Genomic DNA, 18,953 nt, shown 5'->3' with positions numbered 1-18,953 from the left:
TTTTATTGCTGCCCCTCAAATTTTTGGGTTGCTGAGTTGAGTCCAAATTGTCAAACTTTGTTTTCATCATTATGTTTTATAGCTTTTGACATTTGTAGTGTAAATTTGTAGCCTTTGGAAATTTTGGTGTATGCAATACTACTATTTTTCATATGCACATTGACATGAATTATCAATTATGCAAGCGATTAAATATTACTATTAATTTGTTTGACTCTCATGTAAACTCTATTGTTTTATTTTACTTTTGATTCTATAATGTATATATCAATATGATTACATTTGCAACTTTATCAATGTTATCAGCTATGATTTATCATATGAAAATCTCTCTATATATGTCCCTTCTAGTCTCCAAAATTGACTTAAAACTATTTTCATCCCTGAAACATGTCCCATCGTCTCAAAAACTTGGTGGAACATAGAAATCAACACTAAAAAAATCTATTTTTACCATCTATTCTGCATTCGGTAACTCTTCTTCTATACTCACTACCTCATTCATCTCAACATGCAGATCTTTTTTCTTAAACTCAAAAGGATATAGCTTTACCTCTTCCACATGTTCCTCTGCTGCAACATCTAAAATCTTTTCTTCCTCTGCTATCTCTTGCTTTACAACCAACCTCTCTATATTCTGGTGGTCAACGCTCTCCATCATCCTTATCCCCTCCAAAAGACATTTCACAACTTTTGCTACATCTTCACATTTATTCTCCATAAAATCTCTGCTGCAGCACCACCCACAGCTGCAAGTTTTTCTTTTCTTATTCCATGCCTTCCCAAAGACATGTCTTCATTGCAACCTCACTTTCCACACTGTCCATGTCTTGTTTCATATATGTTGCTGCAACTTCACCTTCTGCTACAAGCTCTTCATTTTCATCTACACACAGGTTCATTAGCAACCAAACCCATGTCCTCTTATTTCCTATGCTCCACCGCTACTCTAGTTTCTCTCAAACCTCTTAACATCCTCTTCATATCATTAATGCCAAGCTTGTACTGTTTTTCTCTTCTAATGAGTCTTGAAATCCCCAAAGGCTTTCCAACAACCAACTCTTCCTATTCGAGATCTTTGCATACACAACTACACAATCTGCAACCTTTTGCAGCCTCCACTCACACATTCAACAGTTATAGGCCAGACTACACTCCACCCACAGATCTTAGTGCCAGACTGCATCACACCCTCAGGAACATTCACTCTCATACCATTTGATGCAGAGGGAGACTCACCCTCAAACACAAAATCCAAAGATGCAAACGAAAGACAGTAATTTTATTGACAATAAAATTTGTTAAACATATTATACAAATTTATTCTTCTTTCTCTCCATTTCCTTTCCAATTTCATGAATCTCCCTCGTTGCCTTCAAAATCTGCATCTTTTCTCCCTTTGTTGCTGTCCCAAAGAATGGACTGTTGTCCTCTTTCCCAAGCCATCTTTTCGCCTTCATTCTTCCACATTATCTACCACTCTTTCAACTTCTTTCCATACTGCCTTCTTACACTTAAACTTGCATCTAAAAAATAAATTAAAACTTGTTTCTTGTAAAAAAATTAGAACTTCTTTTTTCGTCTTTTGCATTTTTTTCAGCTTGAAAAAGTTGTTTAATACATCATTTATGATCTGTAACTGCTCTAGGGATAGTATGGCACGGAAGATGATGTTTCCACCAGCAAACATCTAATTTTAAAACGTGCAAATTTATAACTTCCAGCTTGGGTTGAAAACATGATACTTATACACCATTTTGGGCTTTCAAACAATTTATTTTTGTCTATTTTAAAATTTGAATGCCCCCAAATTCTTTATGTAATGGAAAGATGAAGCATAAAGGATTAATAATCAGCTATTTAAGTGTCACAAATTCTATATTACCTTGCCAAAATAATTCAATCAGATTAGTGTTTTGAAAGTGCATAATTAGATGCGGAAAAAAGACTTTCAATGTAACTTCTTCTTAGGAGCTTTGTTCCATCCGGAAACTAACAAAGATGCGTGGAATGACGTCTCAAAGATTCCAATTAAGTCATTTCATTCTAGCACTTCAATTTTTTTTTAAAAAGAATGTTTTTCATAAATTGCTGACAAAAGAAGAGAATTTTAAATCCTCTCAACCAGTGAAGAATCTGACAACAAAAATTTACTACATTAGATGAAATGCATTCACAAACATTTCTGTAAAAGGATTTTGCACCAGCTCATATAGATTTTTAGAAACTACTTGGGGAACACTAAAACTGCTTTAGGGTGAAAACTTTAATTTTTCATTTCTGATAAAATCAAAAGTTTTCTAATATTAAGAAATGTCAAGAAAACTAGAATAAATCAAAATCCAGATAAAGCAAATCAACTTTTTTTTTATTGATGCAAGATTGCTTGTGAAATCAGATATTACTGCATTACTATGTAAACATTAAAAAATAAAATATTTAACTGATTCAAGATGTAATTTTATGATCTCATTTGAAGAAGATGAAAGTTTTAACTGCTGAGTGTAACCTTGGAGAGGTAAGTAAATAAGAAAGAATTATGAACTTGACTTCATTTTGTGTTTTTGAAGTGAAATAAAAACATATAAATGGACTGACAAAATTTTGAAATTAATGATGATTTGAAAAAGTGAGATCTAGGATAGCCTTCATTACTTTTTAGTTTTTACATTTGGTATGAACTCTGATCAGATCAGGAATTTTTTTTTTTTAATAAAAAAAAGTTGAGTCTTAGGTTTCAAGAAAAACTTGTGGTTTTGTGGTGTTGCAAACGCTTGAATGCCAGAAATTCAGAGGTCTTGTATTAGGATAAAGTGACAAACCATGGGAAACCCACTATTAAATTTCTCTTTGGCAGATCCTACCAACTCGCAATCAGACCACTATTGTTGTCAGAAACAAGTGGTCCAAAGACCGTAGTGCCACAAACCACATGTTTCCAAACTACTATTTCTCAGGTTCTGGCAACGTGCAGTCAAACCACAGTTGTCATAAAAAATCTGTAGTCCGGAGTAGTAAAATCTAGGGGAAGAGCATATAAAATATCAATTTTTGTGTATTCATGCATCAATAGTTGTGACTTTAAAGTTGTTATTGTTAGGAAATGTATCATTAGTTGTGAAAAGTAACCAATCATGTGATGCCACATCATCTGCACATGTATTGTGCCTCTTTTGCTCGTCTATTGGTCTCACTTTTTTTTTGGCTGTTTTGGACACTTGGGCAAAAAGCATGTTGATGTGGCACCATACTTGATGATGTGGCACTGAAACCTTAGTTATAAGCAGGGGACTTGCCAAGTAAGCTACTGTAAAATATTGGGAGTGATTTGAAATTTCCACGTAAGATTTTGAGATGCGAGAAATTAGGGTGCACAACTACTAGGTCCTCTCCCCTATAATTTGACAGGTCCTCCGAAAACCCTCAATCCAAAGACTTAAAGCTCTGATTTGGAAATGCCTCAAAGCACAAGTTTCCAAACTGCAATTTGTCAGGTTCTGACACCTTGCATTCAAACCACAGTTGCTGCCAAGAACCTACAGTCTAATGACTTGAAATCTGCAGTTTGGTAGTGCTTTAGACAACAGGTTGAGTAAAAAGCTGTAGTCAAGTTCTATTTAATATTTGGACTAATTGGGAATGAAATTTCTTCTTCTGATTGATTATTTGTTTGTCATATGCTTTCATTGAAAAAAGAAATTTAGATAATGATTTTATGTTAGTAAAGGAATTTATTTGAGTAATACAAGATAGTATAAATGGTATATGCATAATTGTTCTTTCTCTTTTCATAATAATTGAAAAGGTTAAATTTACTAAATGTCAATTGCTAGTGGCTAGCATAGTTTAAGAGACCAAGAACTACACTCTTAAGTAACTAAGAATCGCATCTTTAAATAATAGTCAATTTTTTTGATGTTAGATGTCCTACTATAAATTTTGATCAAGAAGCTATCGGTCTTGCTGATCTTTCCTTCTCAAATACTTCGTAAGGACTTCCGAATTTCAGATTGCTTTCATACTGGATACAGATATCCCTATAGGCTGTACACAACAAGACATTCTTCTGCATGTCGTTAGTATTAGGTGGCATTGTATATGGCAGAAACTTCTTGTGCATGTCACATTGCTCTTGGGGCGATGCGTTCTTTGCAAAAACAAATTGTTTTGCATTTAGGTTTAGGGGTTAAATGGGTGTGTATTATGGAGTGAAGGAATTAATTGCAATAACAAGAAGACTGATAGTGGAGAAAACGTGTCACGTGGGCACATAGGCTGAAGAAGAGTTGCCTTGGAAATCAAGGCATGGACCCTGTAGAAGTGTGCAATAATAAGCATTCTATTTGGTTGTCATGTGTTTCCACGTAGGTTTAGTGATGCCATGTAGGATCTAGTCCATGCCTTGGAGAATGGATGTGCAAAGAAGCCATTCAGAGGATAATAGGTGTAAATGAAAAAAACCTTGTCTATAATGTCAGATTATGCAGAATGTAGCATATAAAGGTGCTCCAAATCTAGCAAGGGAATCAGTAAACATGCAGATGAAAACTGAAGCATCAGGAGATCTTTGAGCTTTAATTACAAACAAGTGGCACATAAAGAATTTTCAGTTCCCATTCCTATAAGGAAAATCAAAAGATGCTACCTAAACATACAAAATGGACCTTTCCTTTATAGAGGGTGCAGAAGTTGGGGCTTATCTCTGAGCATAAGTCTGGTTAAAGTTGTGCAGAAGCATTGCTTATTTAAACACAAAGGTATAGATTGGAAAAAAAAGAGTGTGGACAAGCAAGTTGAATATTTTTTTGGTTGTGCTGAATAGGTTGGTCAAAGTTCCACATGAGTATCTTAATAGAACGTATAAATTCTTCTATATATAATAAAAATTGTGTTTTCTAAAATTTCATTTTTTATTTTTTATTTTATTTTATTCAATTTTAAGAAATTATGAGACAGTTGTTTGATTGATCTACTTATTATTTGCATCATATCAGTACCATCAAAATATTAAAAAAAATAAAAATAAAGATACATTATTTGCATCATATTAGTACAATCAAAATGTTCAAAAAAAGACAATAAAGATACATTATTTGCAATGCTAAAAAAAGACAATAAAGATACATTAGCTACAGTGTTATCAAATTATTTGAAAAATACAACATTTCCATGTATACCAAAATCAACTATGGCACATTGCTATGGAATCAAGTATAGTTGTGATCTGAGTAGTTAGATTTTTTAGCACATAATGTAAGGAGAATCTAAGCAATTTCAGGTTGGACACGGTGATTTCAAACCAATTCTAATGCCATGTAAATTTTTCAATGCACTTCTCATTTTTGGACCAGGAAAACCCTAAACTATTTTCACTAAATGCTTTTGATTAATAAAACAACAGACAAGGATGTAGACCCTTAAAAAAAACACAGCCCAAAGGTAGTATAGGAAACACCAAAATAGGGATAGGTGAAAGTAACCTATCAAACCTTCAACAACCCAAAACCTAGCTCAAAGATGGAGAGAATTATCTAAGCCAAAGAAAATTTGGGGGATGGGAGAAGATTTTCCCTTCCACCTGCAACGAACCACGGTCCAGGCAATACTATCATTAAGCCCATCAAAAGAAGGATTGGGTGGGGAGGCCCCCATAGAGTTACAGACAACAACAACAGCAAGCTGCTGTGGCAGAATGGCAACAGACTGTTGTAGCAGAGCACCAATAGGCTGCTGTAAAAGAACAACATCAGGAGCAAATTCGATAGGAGTGGATTAGTGATGTTGAGTAGAAGCAACAGTCATAGGGCTAGAGGAGGCCAAATCAGTAGCACCAAGGCGTTCAACAAGAGCTTCAACAACAGTGAGAGGCACTACCTCATCCCGAGAGTAGTCATCATCTGCTAGAGAGGAGTCATCAGTATTAGAAGCATTGACCGTCAAATGATCAGCAATAGCGTCCTTCCACCAAGTAGCAAAACCTTTGTGTCAAGAGAGAGAACAGTTTAAAGCCAAGTGACTTGTAGAGAAGCACTTTCGACAGTAAAATGGGAGGCCGTCATAGTCCAATGATTGAGTCCAAGGCCTGTCCCCAACCATAAGAACCACATCCCCAAGGAGAGGCTTGAAAATGACAATGTCGATTAAAATGTGGGCAAAGATAGAGTGACCCATGGGGGATGTGGCATCATCGACCTTCAAGAATTGACCAATAGAGTTACCAATGGTCTCATAACAAGAGTGCTCCCAAAAATGAAGAGGAAGATTAGGTAGGCGAACCCAAAGTGAACACACATTGAGTGGTTAGGTGAAGGGGTTAAAGGAAGTTGTCCAAGGTTTGGCAGAGAGAGAGTGATCTCCCCAAGCTACAGATTGCCCAAAACCAAATCATGATCGTGGGAAGAAAAAAAAGCAGCAATGAAAAAGCCTTTAGCACAAAGGAAAAACTCAATGCTATAGGCAACCAAAGGTTTCCAAGAAACACTCACCCAACGATGGAGATCCGGGAGAGAAGGCCAGAAACCCGTAAATCTGCAAACCAATGCAATGCGCTGGTAGTAATCAATATTCTCAGCAACTTCCAGACCACAGACCACCACATGAGAGGTCTTGACACAAGGAAAAGGACAGATCCCTTGATTGTAAGAGCAGCAGAATGAGCCACGCGAGAAAAGATACACCCACCAGTAGAAGGTCTGGAAGCCTTAGAACCCGCAACATTGGCAGCAGCCATGGTACCAAAAAGAGTAGCTCCAGTACCCACGACATTTTCAGCAGAAGGGAGGGCAGCAGGCAGATCCTCATAAGAAATGACAGCATCACCATTCACCCGTGGAGAATCAAACTCAGACCTAGCAACGCTAGCAGGGGGAAGGGAGATGGCAGAAGGCTCTGTGATAGGAAGAGCACCCACAACACTGCAAGCAACGCTAGGGTCCACAGCAGGAGGGAACACCGCCACGACAGAACACTGCAAAGAGGGCTCAGCACCATGGCAGCCACCAGCACATAACACCCCAGACGCCTCAAACACACTACCAGTAGGACCAGAGGGCGTGAAGCAGGCAGGGGAAATGGTTGCAACGGTCGAGTTGCAGTCAAGAGTGAGAGCGGGAGAGGGCATTTTGAAATTACTTGTCAAAATGTTAAATTGGGCAAAGAACCAAGGGCATTTTATGGATTTTCGTCAAATGTTAAATGATCAGCATATTAGACATTTCGATATTTCATTAGTGAATGAATCATGTCAAACACACATAAATAAAGATTGATATTATATTATCATTAAAAATAAATTATATCATAATAGGCATATTTAGTTGCATATATACTAGTACTTGCACCAGAAGGGGTGCAAGGGTATCATTGTTTCACAATTCTCGAAGTCTTGACTTATAGATTTTTTGTCTAGAACCAAAGCAATTATGTGTCATTGAAATGAGGAGATTTTTGTTCAAATATCAACTACTCAAGCAAAGCAATGACAACGCTTAAAATAAGTTTTTGATTTCAACTAGTGAAGGCTTTGTCTTGCAAAGTTAAAAAAGGTTGACTCAAAGATAACAATAATCAAGAGCACATAGGAAAGGGAAATGCTCTATCTTGACAAAAGAAATAAATTGAAATATAGAAGTACAACCATGTACTTCACTAAATAGAAATAAAATATATTGTTGTAGTCATATGTGTGAGAAGGACTAGTCGTCTTGGGGAAAGAGAGAATAATGCATCTCCAACTTGAGTCTCAACTATTGGTAAAGGTCGTCCCTAAGTAACTATAAAAGATGCAATTTTTGAGAATGATTGCACTATTAGAGACATGCGTAGTGATCGTCAATATCATTCATTTTTTTATTTCATTATAAAACAACGTTGCTTTTATCTATTAAATGAAAGCACTAATTTTGTGTTTTTATCTATGGTTGTGTTTAGTTGGGTTAAAAAGAAGCCATGGAGGTAGACTCGAAAATAGACAAAGAAGTTTTCAAGGTTTGGTCGGTAGTGAAAACCATTTTGCTTGGCCTTTTCTTATAAGTCAACAAAGTGTCATTTTGATATTTCCCAAAATTTCAAGCACTCTAGCACAAGATATGTGTCCAAATATCCCTTTCCATGATACCCTATTTACAAGAAATTGACTCTAACAAGAGAATTTTCATTGTTGACATATTAATTCTTTAAAATATTAGTATTTAATTTATAATTAAATTTTAAACTTATACTACCATTATAAATTGAAAACTAATAACATGAGTGATAAACCCTAATGGAGGTTATTATTTTGTAGAGTTGTCATTGTTTTCAATCAACTTAGCAAAGTATCAACAAAATATCAAAGTTTCAAAGTTAAGATACCAAAAATAAAATATCAACAAATTTACCAAGAACTACAATTATTTTAACACTACATGAAGAACATGCAAATAAATTAATTCCAAAATTAGATCAAAATATGCAAAGAAAAATGAATGAGAAATGAATGAGCCAACCATTGAGATTTTGTTAGTAAAAGAGAGACATCCAAAAATTAATACAATATGAATCTTCATGGTTGCCCAATGTTCTATGGGCAGAGGGGTCATGAAAAATCCATTCAAAACAAGTCCATTTATAGTCATGCAAAGATGCTACCCTTCTATAGGTGGTAAATATGCTTCCCACTTCAGGAATTCCCCTTTGCAGCTTCATTGAGTGCTTTTCGTGTCAACTTCCAAGGTAAGTAATTCAAGAGAGATCTCATCACTTCTCTTTAGAAGCTCCTTATGCATGTTTTTTTCAGCTTTAGTAACATCAAGGCTTTTGGCATTCTCAATTGAATGTACCTATACTAAATCAAAATATTTTGATGCTGATCGAAGAAAAATGCAATGTCTTTATCAGTTAGCTTCCTTAAAATTTGTCCGGTTGCCTCCCCAGACCTGTTGGAGAATAACAATACAAGATCATTTACATGAAACATCATGCATAACTTGAAGAATACGTTGGCTTTCACAAAATGAATGTTAATTTCTACATACTAAAATAAAGTAAACAGCATAAATCCTCTAAATAGACAGGCAATGAAACCTACAAAAACTTTGTTAAGCACAAGATGAAGATCAGATTTTCATTGGCAAATCAATGACAAATATGACTACACTTAGTCATAGTTGTTCAATTGTTGAAAAGACAAAACCATTGGATTAGAAGACCTAGACACATCAAAATTATATATGGCATATCAGCATTAGAGGAACAACCATTGCTATTAGAACAAAGCTTATGGGATAACAAATAACTAACTCCAAATTGCCAAAATATATATTAATTTTTTTAAGTTTGAAATATGCCCATATAGGCTTCTACATTCAGGAGTGATGCACGTATCCGAAAGATACGATTTTTTTATGAAGTGGCCACATAGGTAAAAATAATACAGTGGAACAGAACACCCTGGCAATACAAGAATACAGTGCTTGCCCTGGAGTGATGAATGTTGGTGCAAATTAGATCCCTTTCCTAATATCAATCTTTATTTGTTAAATGCAAGAGAATATCATGGCATGTCATAGGAAGGAAGACTAGATCCATGGGTGGCAGGTTGACTGTTGATATCCATGAAATCCTAAGGGATAGAAGAAAATCGTCTAAAATAATCCAGCTTGTTGATATTCATCAAATCCTACTGCAATCTCTACAGTAAAGATTCCAGTGTTGGACGTGATGGCATAAGGTGCAGAAGGTATGTTTTAAACAAACAAACAAACAATAATAATTGTTTTTTAAAAAAAACTTCATATTGTTGCTATAAAGATCTAGTGTGAGATGTGAAAAGTGTTCGCTTTCATACATATCATTTTGGTTTACTAAAAAAGCTTTATATTTAAAAAAAAAAAAAAAAATCATAACAAATGTTAGGTTTTGTAAATGGGGTTGCAAGCTGAGTGAGCCTAATCTTGGAGGAAACTCCATGGTTAATCATGCTTAAGTTGGAGTAGTATTGGGATGGGTGACCTCCTAGGAAGGCCTAATGCTTTACCTTTGTGACCACCACCTTATGCAATGAGTGCTAAGTGTACCATTCATTCTCATGATAGATGGGTTCTTGTGAACCACTACTCATGAATCATGGGTCAATGAGTTACTTGAAAACTACACAGTTGAATCCTAATAGCAATATCATAATATACAGATTACCGTTTTTCTTGAGGATATCGGGGAAGCATACTAGTGGCAATTATAGTTAGCTTCGTGCACCCACAAATTCTAAATGGTACATCAGATTTTGATGATTTTTGTTTGGTTGTCTCTGCATGTGACTTAACTACTTATAGCTATTGTTTTGGCTTCTGGGTAGCAACAATGCATGTTGTGGGATTTGTTATGCGTGCAAGGGTAAAAAAGTATACTTTTTAAAGTGTTGCCTGATACCTGTTTAAAGATGTCCCAATAACTATGCACTTAAAATCGCTAATACTTATGCACTGTAAATGCCCCATTAGTCGTGTGCTATGGGTACCATTAAAAGTGCACAAGTGGGCCAATTATGATCCAAAAAAGCTAAAAATTGAGCGACCATTGGTACATGTGTAATTTATTAATGACATTTTTGTTTTTTGTTTTTTGGTTTTTTTGTTTTTTTTTAAGTTAGTAAGTGGGGGGTTGAGTGTGCAAGGAGTAATTGGAACATGAACGGTAAAGAGTGCTCTTCCTCTACGTAATAAAAAGAGAAAGGGAAAGCATATTTAGGACAGTTTTGAAAGGAGATTGTCAAAATTTGTGATCAATAGGAATAATTGATTTTTACTTTGAAAAGTATTTTGGTGAATTTTAGAGATCATAAATGTAGCTAGTAATTTTATGTAACAATCATTAAACTAAAATAAAGAAAATAGAGAAAAAATTTATCATTACATAAACGAATTAACGACTAATTTCAATTTCAACTAAAGATGAAACAATAATAATTAATTGTCTTTCATCAGAAATGAAAAATTAACTAATACAACTAAAAGTAGTTTAACTGCAAGAGTAGTTAAGAAATAATCTTCATATGCTTGAACAAGAAAAGATTCAATAAATAATTTTATTCTATCAAAGAAATAGGTAAGAGTTTAGAGAATACAACTCATTAAGCTTCCATCTAGTAATTTGTACAAGCTTTGGCGTTGTCTAGGAGAGGGGGAGCATCATCAAAAGATTTTCCAACCAACCATAGACCTAATAGTCTCATGTACCTCTTCCATTTGGAAGGGCCTGATCCTTCAAGAGGGTAGCAAACTAAGGATTAGACCTAAATGCCACTTTACAATATAAGTCTAGCATTTATAACCTACGCGTAACTAGTCGATCACACACTATAGGTACCTCCTTTCTAGGATAACCATCTGACTAGAAGGTGTATTTGGTTCATGTGAACTGACCGTCACATGCTAAATGTAGTGCCACCTTGTCCAAGGTTTTATTAAAACTACACACATGTTTTGTCAAACTTCACCACCCTTACTCGACTTGTCTATACTAGAATACAACTGACTCACAAATCATGCAGGTTCAACTAACCCACTAGACTCTTATCCAATAGTCTTATGTCTACTGACATTAACAACCATAATGACCTTCATGATAATATGACATTAACCGACCACTTATTAATTGTAACCCACAAAAACTAACCTGAGATAGATCCTAACAATTCATTCATTGACCTCAAGATCAACTGATCAATTAACATAGGACTTAATGTAATAGCCTTAAATATTCAAATAATCATACATGGGTTTCATTAAATTCTGTTTTACAGAATTTGTTGCATTAAAAGATTGGAACTGATTCACCTGAACTGAATATTGGTTTCTTATTGCATGAGTATCAGTTTGTTATATTTAATAGATCACATTAACTTAATCTAATGGTGAGATTCACATAATGTTGCTCAACATATCATGACATAGGTACATGAGCAACCTTTATTCTTAGGCATTATGCATCAGTTGTACTTCGACTACTCAAGATAGAAAGTACTCGACTAAATAGAGAAATTTTCTTTTAGTTATTTCCTCCTTTCCTTTTAATGAGTATTATTTTCTCTATGAAATAGTAATACATGATTAATCTTTGCATTTCAATCAGTTATGAACTAGATACATGCATCATCCACAAGGCAGTACAAAGAAAACATAATGAAAAGAGATCCAAATTGGATTTCATTATCACTACTGTATCGTGCCTAGGGAAAACTTTAAGAAACCCCCCCCTTGGACAAGGTGTAAAAACCTGGCGAAATTTGTATAATTCCGAGGAAAATTTTAATTTTACTGGCTAATTTTTGCAGTTTACGGAGAAAAATAATAATTTCCATTGGCGAATTAGCCATGATTGCTCAAAGTTTGTGAAAAATCCTGGCCAATTGTACTATTTTTAAAACCCAAAAAATAATTGCATGGGCGAATGGTAATGTTTTTAAAACCAGAAAAATATTTGCATTGGCAATTTCAACCTATTTTCAAACCATAAAAATAAAATATTGGTGATTTCAAGCTATTGTCAAACCATAAAAATAAAATATTGGCGATTTCAAGCTATTTTCAAACCATAAAAAAAAATATTGGTGATTTCAAGCTATTTTCAAACCATAAAAAAAAATATTGGCAATTTTAAGATATTAACTTTAAGTAATTAAAACATGTGGCACACAGTTGTCAACTCTCTGCCTGGAAGATTGCCCATTAGAAAATCTCACGACCTAGCGATTCTTAACCTCGAGATCTAGAGACTAAGGGAAACTAAACTGGCACTCGCCAATTCTCGATCACAAATGTTAAGTCCTCGTCACTGCAGCGACTTGGAGATAATGGTAACTTTAACCCTTGTCGCGTACTCGCCAACATAAAACTGTTTATCTCAGACCAACTCGAGACCTCACGACCGAAGCAATTTCACTAACAATCTCCAGCTCAGTAACATAAAATGCTAACACCCAAAAAGCTAGAGACCTTGTGATGTAAACCCAAACCAACTTGTCGCCAACTTGCGGCTTGATCACGTCTTTAGACATTTTACCTCGCGAGCTAGTGATAACCATAAAACTTAACCACAAACTATTTGGTCGCTAGCTCGCAACCTAAAAATTTTAAGGCTTGGATGTTGACTCGTTCCTGAGGGACTAGTTTGAAGGTTTCTCTTGAGTCAAGGTTGATTAGACAAGCGAAGACAATAGTTTCAGAGGCATAAAAGGATTTGATAGCTTCTGAGTTAGAGATGGGAGATCACGGATTTCTCTGAGAAATAAGAGCTTAGTTTGCTTGTTGTCAGGGATTTTGAAGCAGAATTTGTCCAATCAAGGAAGAATAAAATCAGAACAAAATCGTTCACAATAGATGAGCCTTAGCAAGATTCAGTGGATTTGATAGGCATGATGATGACTTCTAGAGTCTACAGTCATGTTGAAAACCACCAAAATGATAATTTTTCACGTGAATGAGCATCACCAAATGAAGTGTGAAAATGTTATAAATACAATGGAGTGGTGACTTAATTGGTAGAAGAGAAAATAAACCTTTTTCATTTTCTGAGAGTGGTTTTTTTCCTCAGAAAGGAAGATGATGTTTGAGCAGGATCGTGCATGGAGTTGTACTTGTTGTGTGCTCTATGATACCGGATGGGTGTTTTTTTGTTTTCTTCTGTGTGAGTTTGTTTATTATCAGAGGGGTTGTGAAAGTGAGAAGGATTTCCAGAGGGGGTGTGAAAGCCTTTTCTTGTCAATAAGGGCCAAGCATGGCACATCCTCTGCTTCTACTCTGCCATAGGATGGCAAGGGGTTTAAAGAAGGAGCCCGCAAAGGAATGAAAGAAGGATTTGTTTGGGTGGGGAGTGACAACCAGTCATCTTTGTGACGACATGGAAGCTGCAACCCCTCCCCAACAGATTACATTTACCCTAAAGCTCCTATTTCCACTTTCCCTGATCGTGGGCATGAAGGCTCAAGTTCATCTTTCCATTTTCTTTGTTTCTAGGCATGAAGGCTTCCTCCTCTATTTGGAAATGATCTGTTAGACTTAGACAGAATGTAACATCTCACATTCCATCCGAAATGAAGGCATCAAGGTGATAATGGCATGGCTCAAGCAGTTTTGCAAGTTGTATAGTCATTGGGGTTCCTTTTTCTGGTTCCAGTAGTGATTCTAGACTTTAGGTGAAGGGAGCAAGTTGTATACTGTATACTGTATAGTCATTTACAGAGCAAATGAAAAGCATTTAGTTTCAAGCTTTGTGTAGGTTCTTGAAGGAGTTATATATAAATTTATTTTGTGTATAATTCTATCTCTTTCAAATGATCAGAATCATGAGATTTAACTTTTTTCATTTGTTGCATTGTTATGGTGTATGTAATTTTTCATTTAATGCTTCTTAGTCCTATTATGCCTAGGAATGCAAAATTTCTATTAGTCTAGAATCATATTAAATAATTAAGGATTCACCTCATTGTAATTGGTGGGCGGATTATAGACAGTCATAGAACACCTCCATATATATTACATAAACATCCATAGCATATAAAATCATAAGAGTATTAAGAATGAAAGTATTAAACACCACAATAGATTATTAGATAAGAATACAACATATTACATAATTAGTAAAACATCAAGACAACTTGATAATAAACTTCAATAAGATTCATTTGCAGATAAATAGGAATGGATTATGAAATTATCAGTAATGCCATTACATACACAACCCAGATTCATATGTAAACTGAAAAACCCTTGACCATTCAATTCACAGTGAAAACATAAATTCAACACAAAGAGTCAAAGACAATTATGTGAAGATCTCATTTCTCAAAGTGCAAATGATATTGATATTATATTCATAATGATATCAGAAAGTAAATTCACAATGTGATTCAACTATGCACTTATCAAATTCTTGAATAGTTGAGCTATTATAACTATATAAGAATTTTCAAGTTCAACATCATTGATCAATAAAAGTGGCAACCTCAACCTGAGGATTCAACAAGCTTAGGATTACTGTGAAGAATCTTGGGTAGCAACCTCAACATGAGATTTCTTCTTTGGCTTTGGCATGGCTTGCCACCTGTCCACCTCTTTCTCTATTGGCCAACTGAATGCCTTTACCTCTTCCAACATTGCAACTGAATCTGTCCATCTGGCATCTGTAACTACCCTGAACTCAACAATAAACTTTGCATGGTCAACCTCAACCTTGAACAGTGAATCAAGCAGACCATTAAGGAAATCAACATCAACCTGTTCATTTACATGCTTGATTATTTTTTCTTTCTCCAGAATCAAATCAAATTCACTGGTCCAATCAGAAACTGATTTCAAATCTCCATTACTACTGTAGACACTTAAAAATAATTATTTTAATTATTTTTAATTCCTCGCATAATTAATTAATTAATTATGTTAATTCAAATTAATCTCAATATTAATTAAATATAATTAATATTGTCACTATAGCATATGATTGATTTATTTAATAAATCAATCCCTTTCTTTATTCTTCTAAAAAAATCAAATCCTCACAAATCTTCCTCTTAGCCAATTAATTTCAAATCATCTTCTTAATTCATTCTTCTAGAAACTCCCTAAACTCACTTAACATTATTCTTCTAATTTTTTATTCCCTCCACTCATTCTCTCTCCTAGTCAAATTCTCCTACAAATATTAATCTCACCTAACAATTCCTCTAATCCCCCTCCTAATGAGTCGTTAATGGTTAATCATCATGATCACTCACAAAGTCAACTCTTTGTCCTTTTCATCTAGCCACTAGCTTTAAATGCTCTTTTCCTAGGTGAATGTAAGATTTTTGAAATCACACATTCCTCTAGGCATCCCCACTCCCAAGGAATTTTTAATTCCTTTTTATTCCTCCAGTCCCCATGATATCCTTTTTTGGAGAATTTTTAATTCCTCCAATGCATCTTGTGGAGTGTGGAGATACGAAATGCCTTTAAGGCATAATTCTTGGTCTCCACACCCTCTCTTGGACCTTGTGTGAGATCACAAGTAAATCTTAGCCCTTCATCTCAAATTCATCATAGCCATCTGTTTCCCTCTCCTTTTCCTATAAACTAGGGCTCCATCCCTTCATTCAAAACATCTTGAAATCCAGTAAGTTTATGCTGCCCTTTTGAGCCCAAGAAATCATCTTGGCAACTTGATCATCTCATCCTTATCATTTTTCAAATCCATTCCATTTGTGCACAACATTGGAGAGCCATCCACATCCAGCAATCAAAGGAGCACATCAAGTGGAGCATTATCAAGGGGCGCCTTCACTTCATCAAGCTCAATCCGAAGGAGAAGGTAAAATAGCAAAGTGAAATGGTCTTTTAATGATATTTTAGTATTCTGCATGTTTATTTCGTTATGTTTTGATCATGACCTTCAAATTTTTCTCTTTTTTTGCCATATCTTCTTTATCTCAACTCCATTTTCCTCCAAACTTCACCAGATTCTCCGCATTGCCATTTTCCACATTTCCTTCCTTGGAGGCCTTATCCCAAAAATCCACTTTTTGAAGCCCAAAATCCCATATTTCTCTATTTTTAGGGTTTGTCATAACTCCTTCCCCTTTTATCCAATCACCTCCAAATTTTTCTCATATTATCCATCTCCAACTTTTGCTTCTTTGTCCCTCTTGGACAAATTTTCCCATTCCTTCATCTCTCCTCCAAAATCCCCATTTTTCGTTTGACTATCCCTTGGAAAGTGGCAAAAACCTAGTCAAACCCCATTTACCCATCAAAGCTTTCTTCAAATCCACATTTGTCATTAGTAAAAAAGTTTTTATTCATGTTTTTCTATTCATTCCTAAAAAATAAAAATAAAATTAATATTTTTGTCATTTTGTTGTTTTTTGTAGGACGCTTGTTGAAGACTCTATTTTTCCAAACTACTAATCAAGTTGTTTTGTAGGACGCTTTTTGAAGACTCCATTTTTCAAACTACTAATCAAGTGGTTTTGCAGGTTGCCTAGCTGATTCAATCAAATATTGTGCATTTATTTAAATTAGGCACCTAGATATTAATTAAAATGGAATGAACCATTGTCTTATGCGTCTTTAAGAAAAGCGTAAAGGTAGGACAACCTAATGCTTATAAATTTAATGGAAAATGTTTTAATTGCAACAAGTTTGGTCATAGAGAAAATCAGTGCAGATTTAGAAATAATCAGAATAACTCACCCATCGGTCAATGTTCCAAATGCAACAAAGTTGGTCATAATTCAGAAAATTGCAGAATGAATGTGAAATGCTATGTTTGTGGTAGATTTGGGCATTTATCTAATCAATGCATAACACAAACTAGTCAAGGATATGGAAAGGCTATTCAGAGGAATAATGTAACTTGTTATGCATGTAACAAGATTGGACATATTACAAAATTATGTAGAAGCAAGAATAAACTGACAAACAATAAAGGATATAGTTTGAAGGGAAAAGAAAAGGTAGATGAATTAAAGCAAGAATTTTCAAAACAATGGATTAAGAAGAGTGATCAGAGATCTGATGAATCTGTCTATGCATTGATAGAATAGAGTAACCCTCCACCAGTAGGAGATTCTTCATCTAACTGAGGAATAACCTTTAGGGGGTATTGCAACAAGTTGAAAATCATGCATTCTACCCTCGGTTGATGGTGAGAAGATACATTTATTCTTTACCAACAGATGTGTTAAATTTTCACTTAACTGACGAGCATTTAATGTGGTTGTTGGAAGATATTTCATTATATAGCACCAAAAATCCCTCGCTTTCGACTCACCAAGCATTCAAATAATCAGAGAGCATGAAACTGAGCAAGGGCATTCTAAGGCGAAGCTGCGAAGTGACTTTTAGGCATTCAGATAATTTCAGCTAAGAGGTATTTATCAAATGGAAACCTCATCTTATGTTCTTGAGTTTATTGCAAACCCTACCATTGTTGAAAACGTTAAACGCCCCAGACCCACATTTAAGATTATCCCTGAAATTGCAAAGAAGGATGATTTCAAAAATTCTGACGGGTGCAGCAATTGCTGAAGACCCTAGAATCTACATACATTGCAACATAGAAGACCTAGGGACTGAGGATTTAAAGAAAATGTTTAATGATGTTATTATCAATGAACAAGGTGTGATTAAACCTAAACATAAGATTGTGGAAGACTTAGGTTTTGTAGAAATTCTGAACATTCTCGTATTTTCGAAGGAAGTCATAAGACTTGTATTGAGCAGAGTCCATGGAGAATTCATGTGGTTAGAGTCAGTTTGCAAGATATCTAAGGAAGCAATTAAGGCAGTTACAGGTTTACCTTCAACTGGTAGTAGGCCTGATAAAACCAAGAAAATACCTAACAAGGGAGTTATGGAGTTAACTAGAGCCACATATGATAATAGATCACTTAGAGTCAATGATGTTAATGATATAAATGTGAGATATGTGAGTATGATACTAGGATATAAAACAACACATGCAAATAGACTAAATTTGGTTTCTAGCCTTTGTATTCATAGTGCATATGAGATGGTGAACAACAATGTTAAGATTGATGTTTGTGAATGGCTTAAAGATGAACTGATTGACAACTTGAAGAAGATTAAGGGACATAAGAAAGGTAATTTCCATTTTGGGAACCTACTAGTATGCTTGATGCTATACTTTACCAAAGAGATACTTGATATAGGTCACAAAGATTTTGGTTATGACATCTCGATAGGCAAACAGATTAAGGAAGCTTTCACCAGTATGGGCACTGACAATAATAAGAACATTATAGATTACTTCAAAACATTTCAAACTAAGATGAGAGAAAGAGAGAGATTATCGCAAAGCATAATTGATAAGTATGACAAGAAAATTTGTTTTGTCATTAAGCGAGATGAGACTTGGATTGAAGAAGTAAGCCCTAGAACTATTTGGGTTACTGAGATGGGTTATGAGGTAGACCTACCTAT

The 18,953-nt window shown here is 34.9% G+C and overlaps 1 protein-coding gene across 2 annotated transcripts; it reads right to left on the bottom strand.

Annotated features, from left to right (window-relative positions):
* Window positions 1-1,881: 1,881 nt before the first annotated feature.
* LOC131874574 (uncharacterized) lies at window positions 1,882-7,189 on the bottom strand. Of its 2 annotated transcripts, XM_059218097.1 has the most exons (3): window positions 6,682-7,189; window positions 6,486-6,528; window positions 1,882-2,136 (listed from the first exon to the last, which is right to left on the bottom strand). In XM_059218097.1, exons 1-3 carry the CDS (start codon window positions 7,118-7,120, stop codon window positions 2,121-2,123), a joined length of 498 nt encoding a protein of 165 aa, XP_059074080.1. In that variant the 5' UTR covers window positions 7,121-7,189; the 3' UTR covers window positions 1,882-2,120. The 2 variants fall into 2 exon arrangements, with proteins under 2 accessions (XP_059074080.1, XP_059074079.1); XM_059218096.1 differs by having other exon boundaries at window positions 6,486-7,187.
* Between the last annotated feature and the right edge of the window lie 11,764 nt (window positions 7,190-18,953).

The sequence above is a fragment of the Cryptomeria japonica genome, chromosome 3 (assembly GCF_030272615.1).
Source record: "Cryptomeria japonica chromosome 3, Sugi_1.0, whole genome shotgun sequence".
NCBI lineage: Eukaryota > Viridiplantae > Streptophyta > Pinopsida > Cupressales > Cupressaceae > Cryptomeria > Cryptomeria japonica.
Note: the sequence above shows the minus strand (reverse complement) of the source record. Positions and strands in the feature narration are given on the sequence as shown.

Bases quoted from the DNA above. Each gene is read 5' to 3' on its own strand.
- LOC131874574 (XM_059218096.1), bottom strand. From the start codon at position 7,120: ATGCCCTCTCCCGCTCTCACTCTTGACTGCAACTCGACCGTTGCAACC.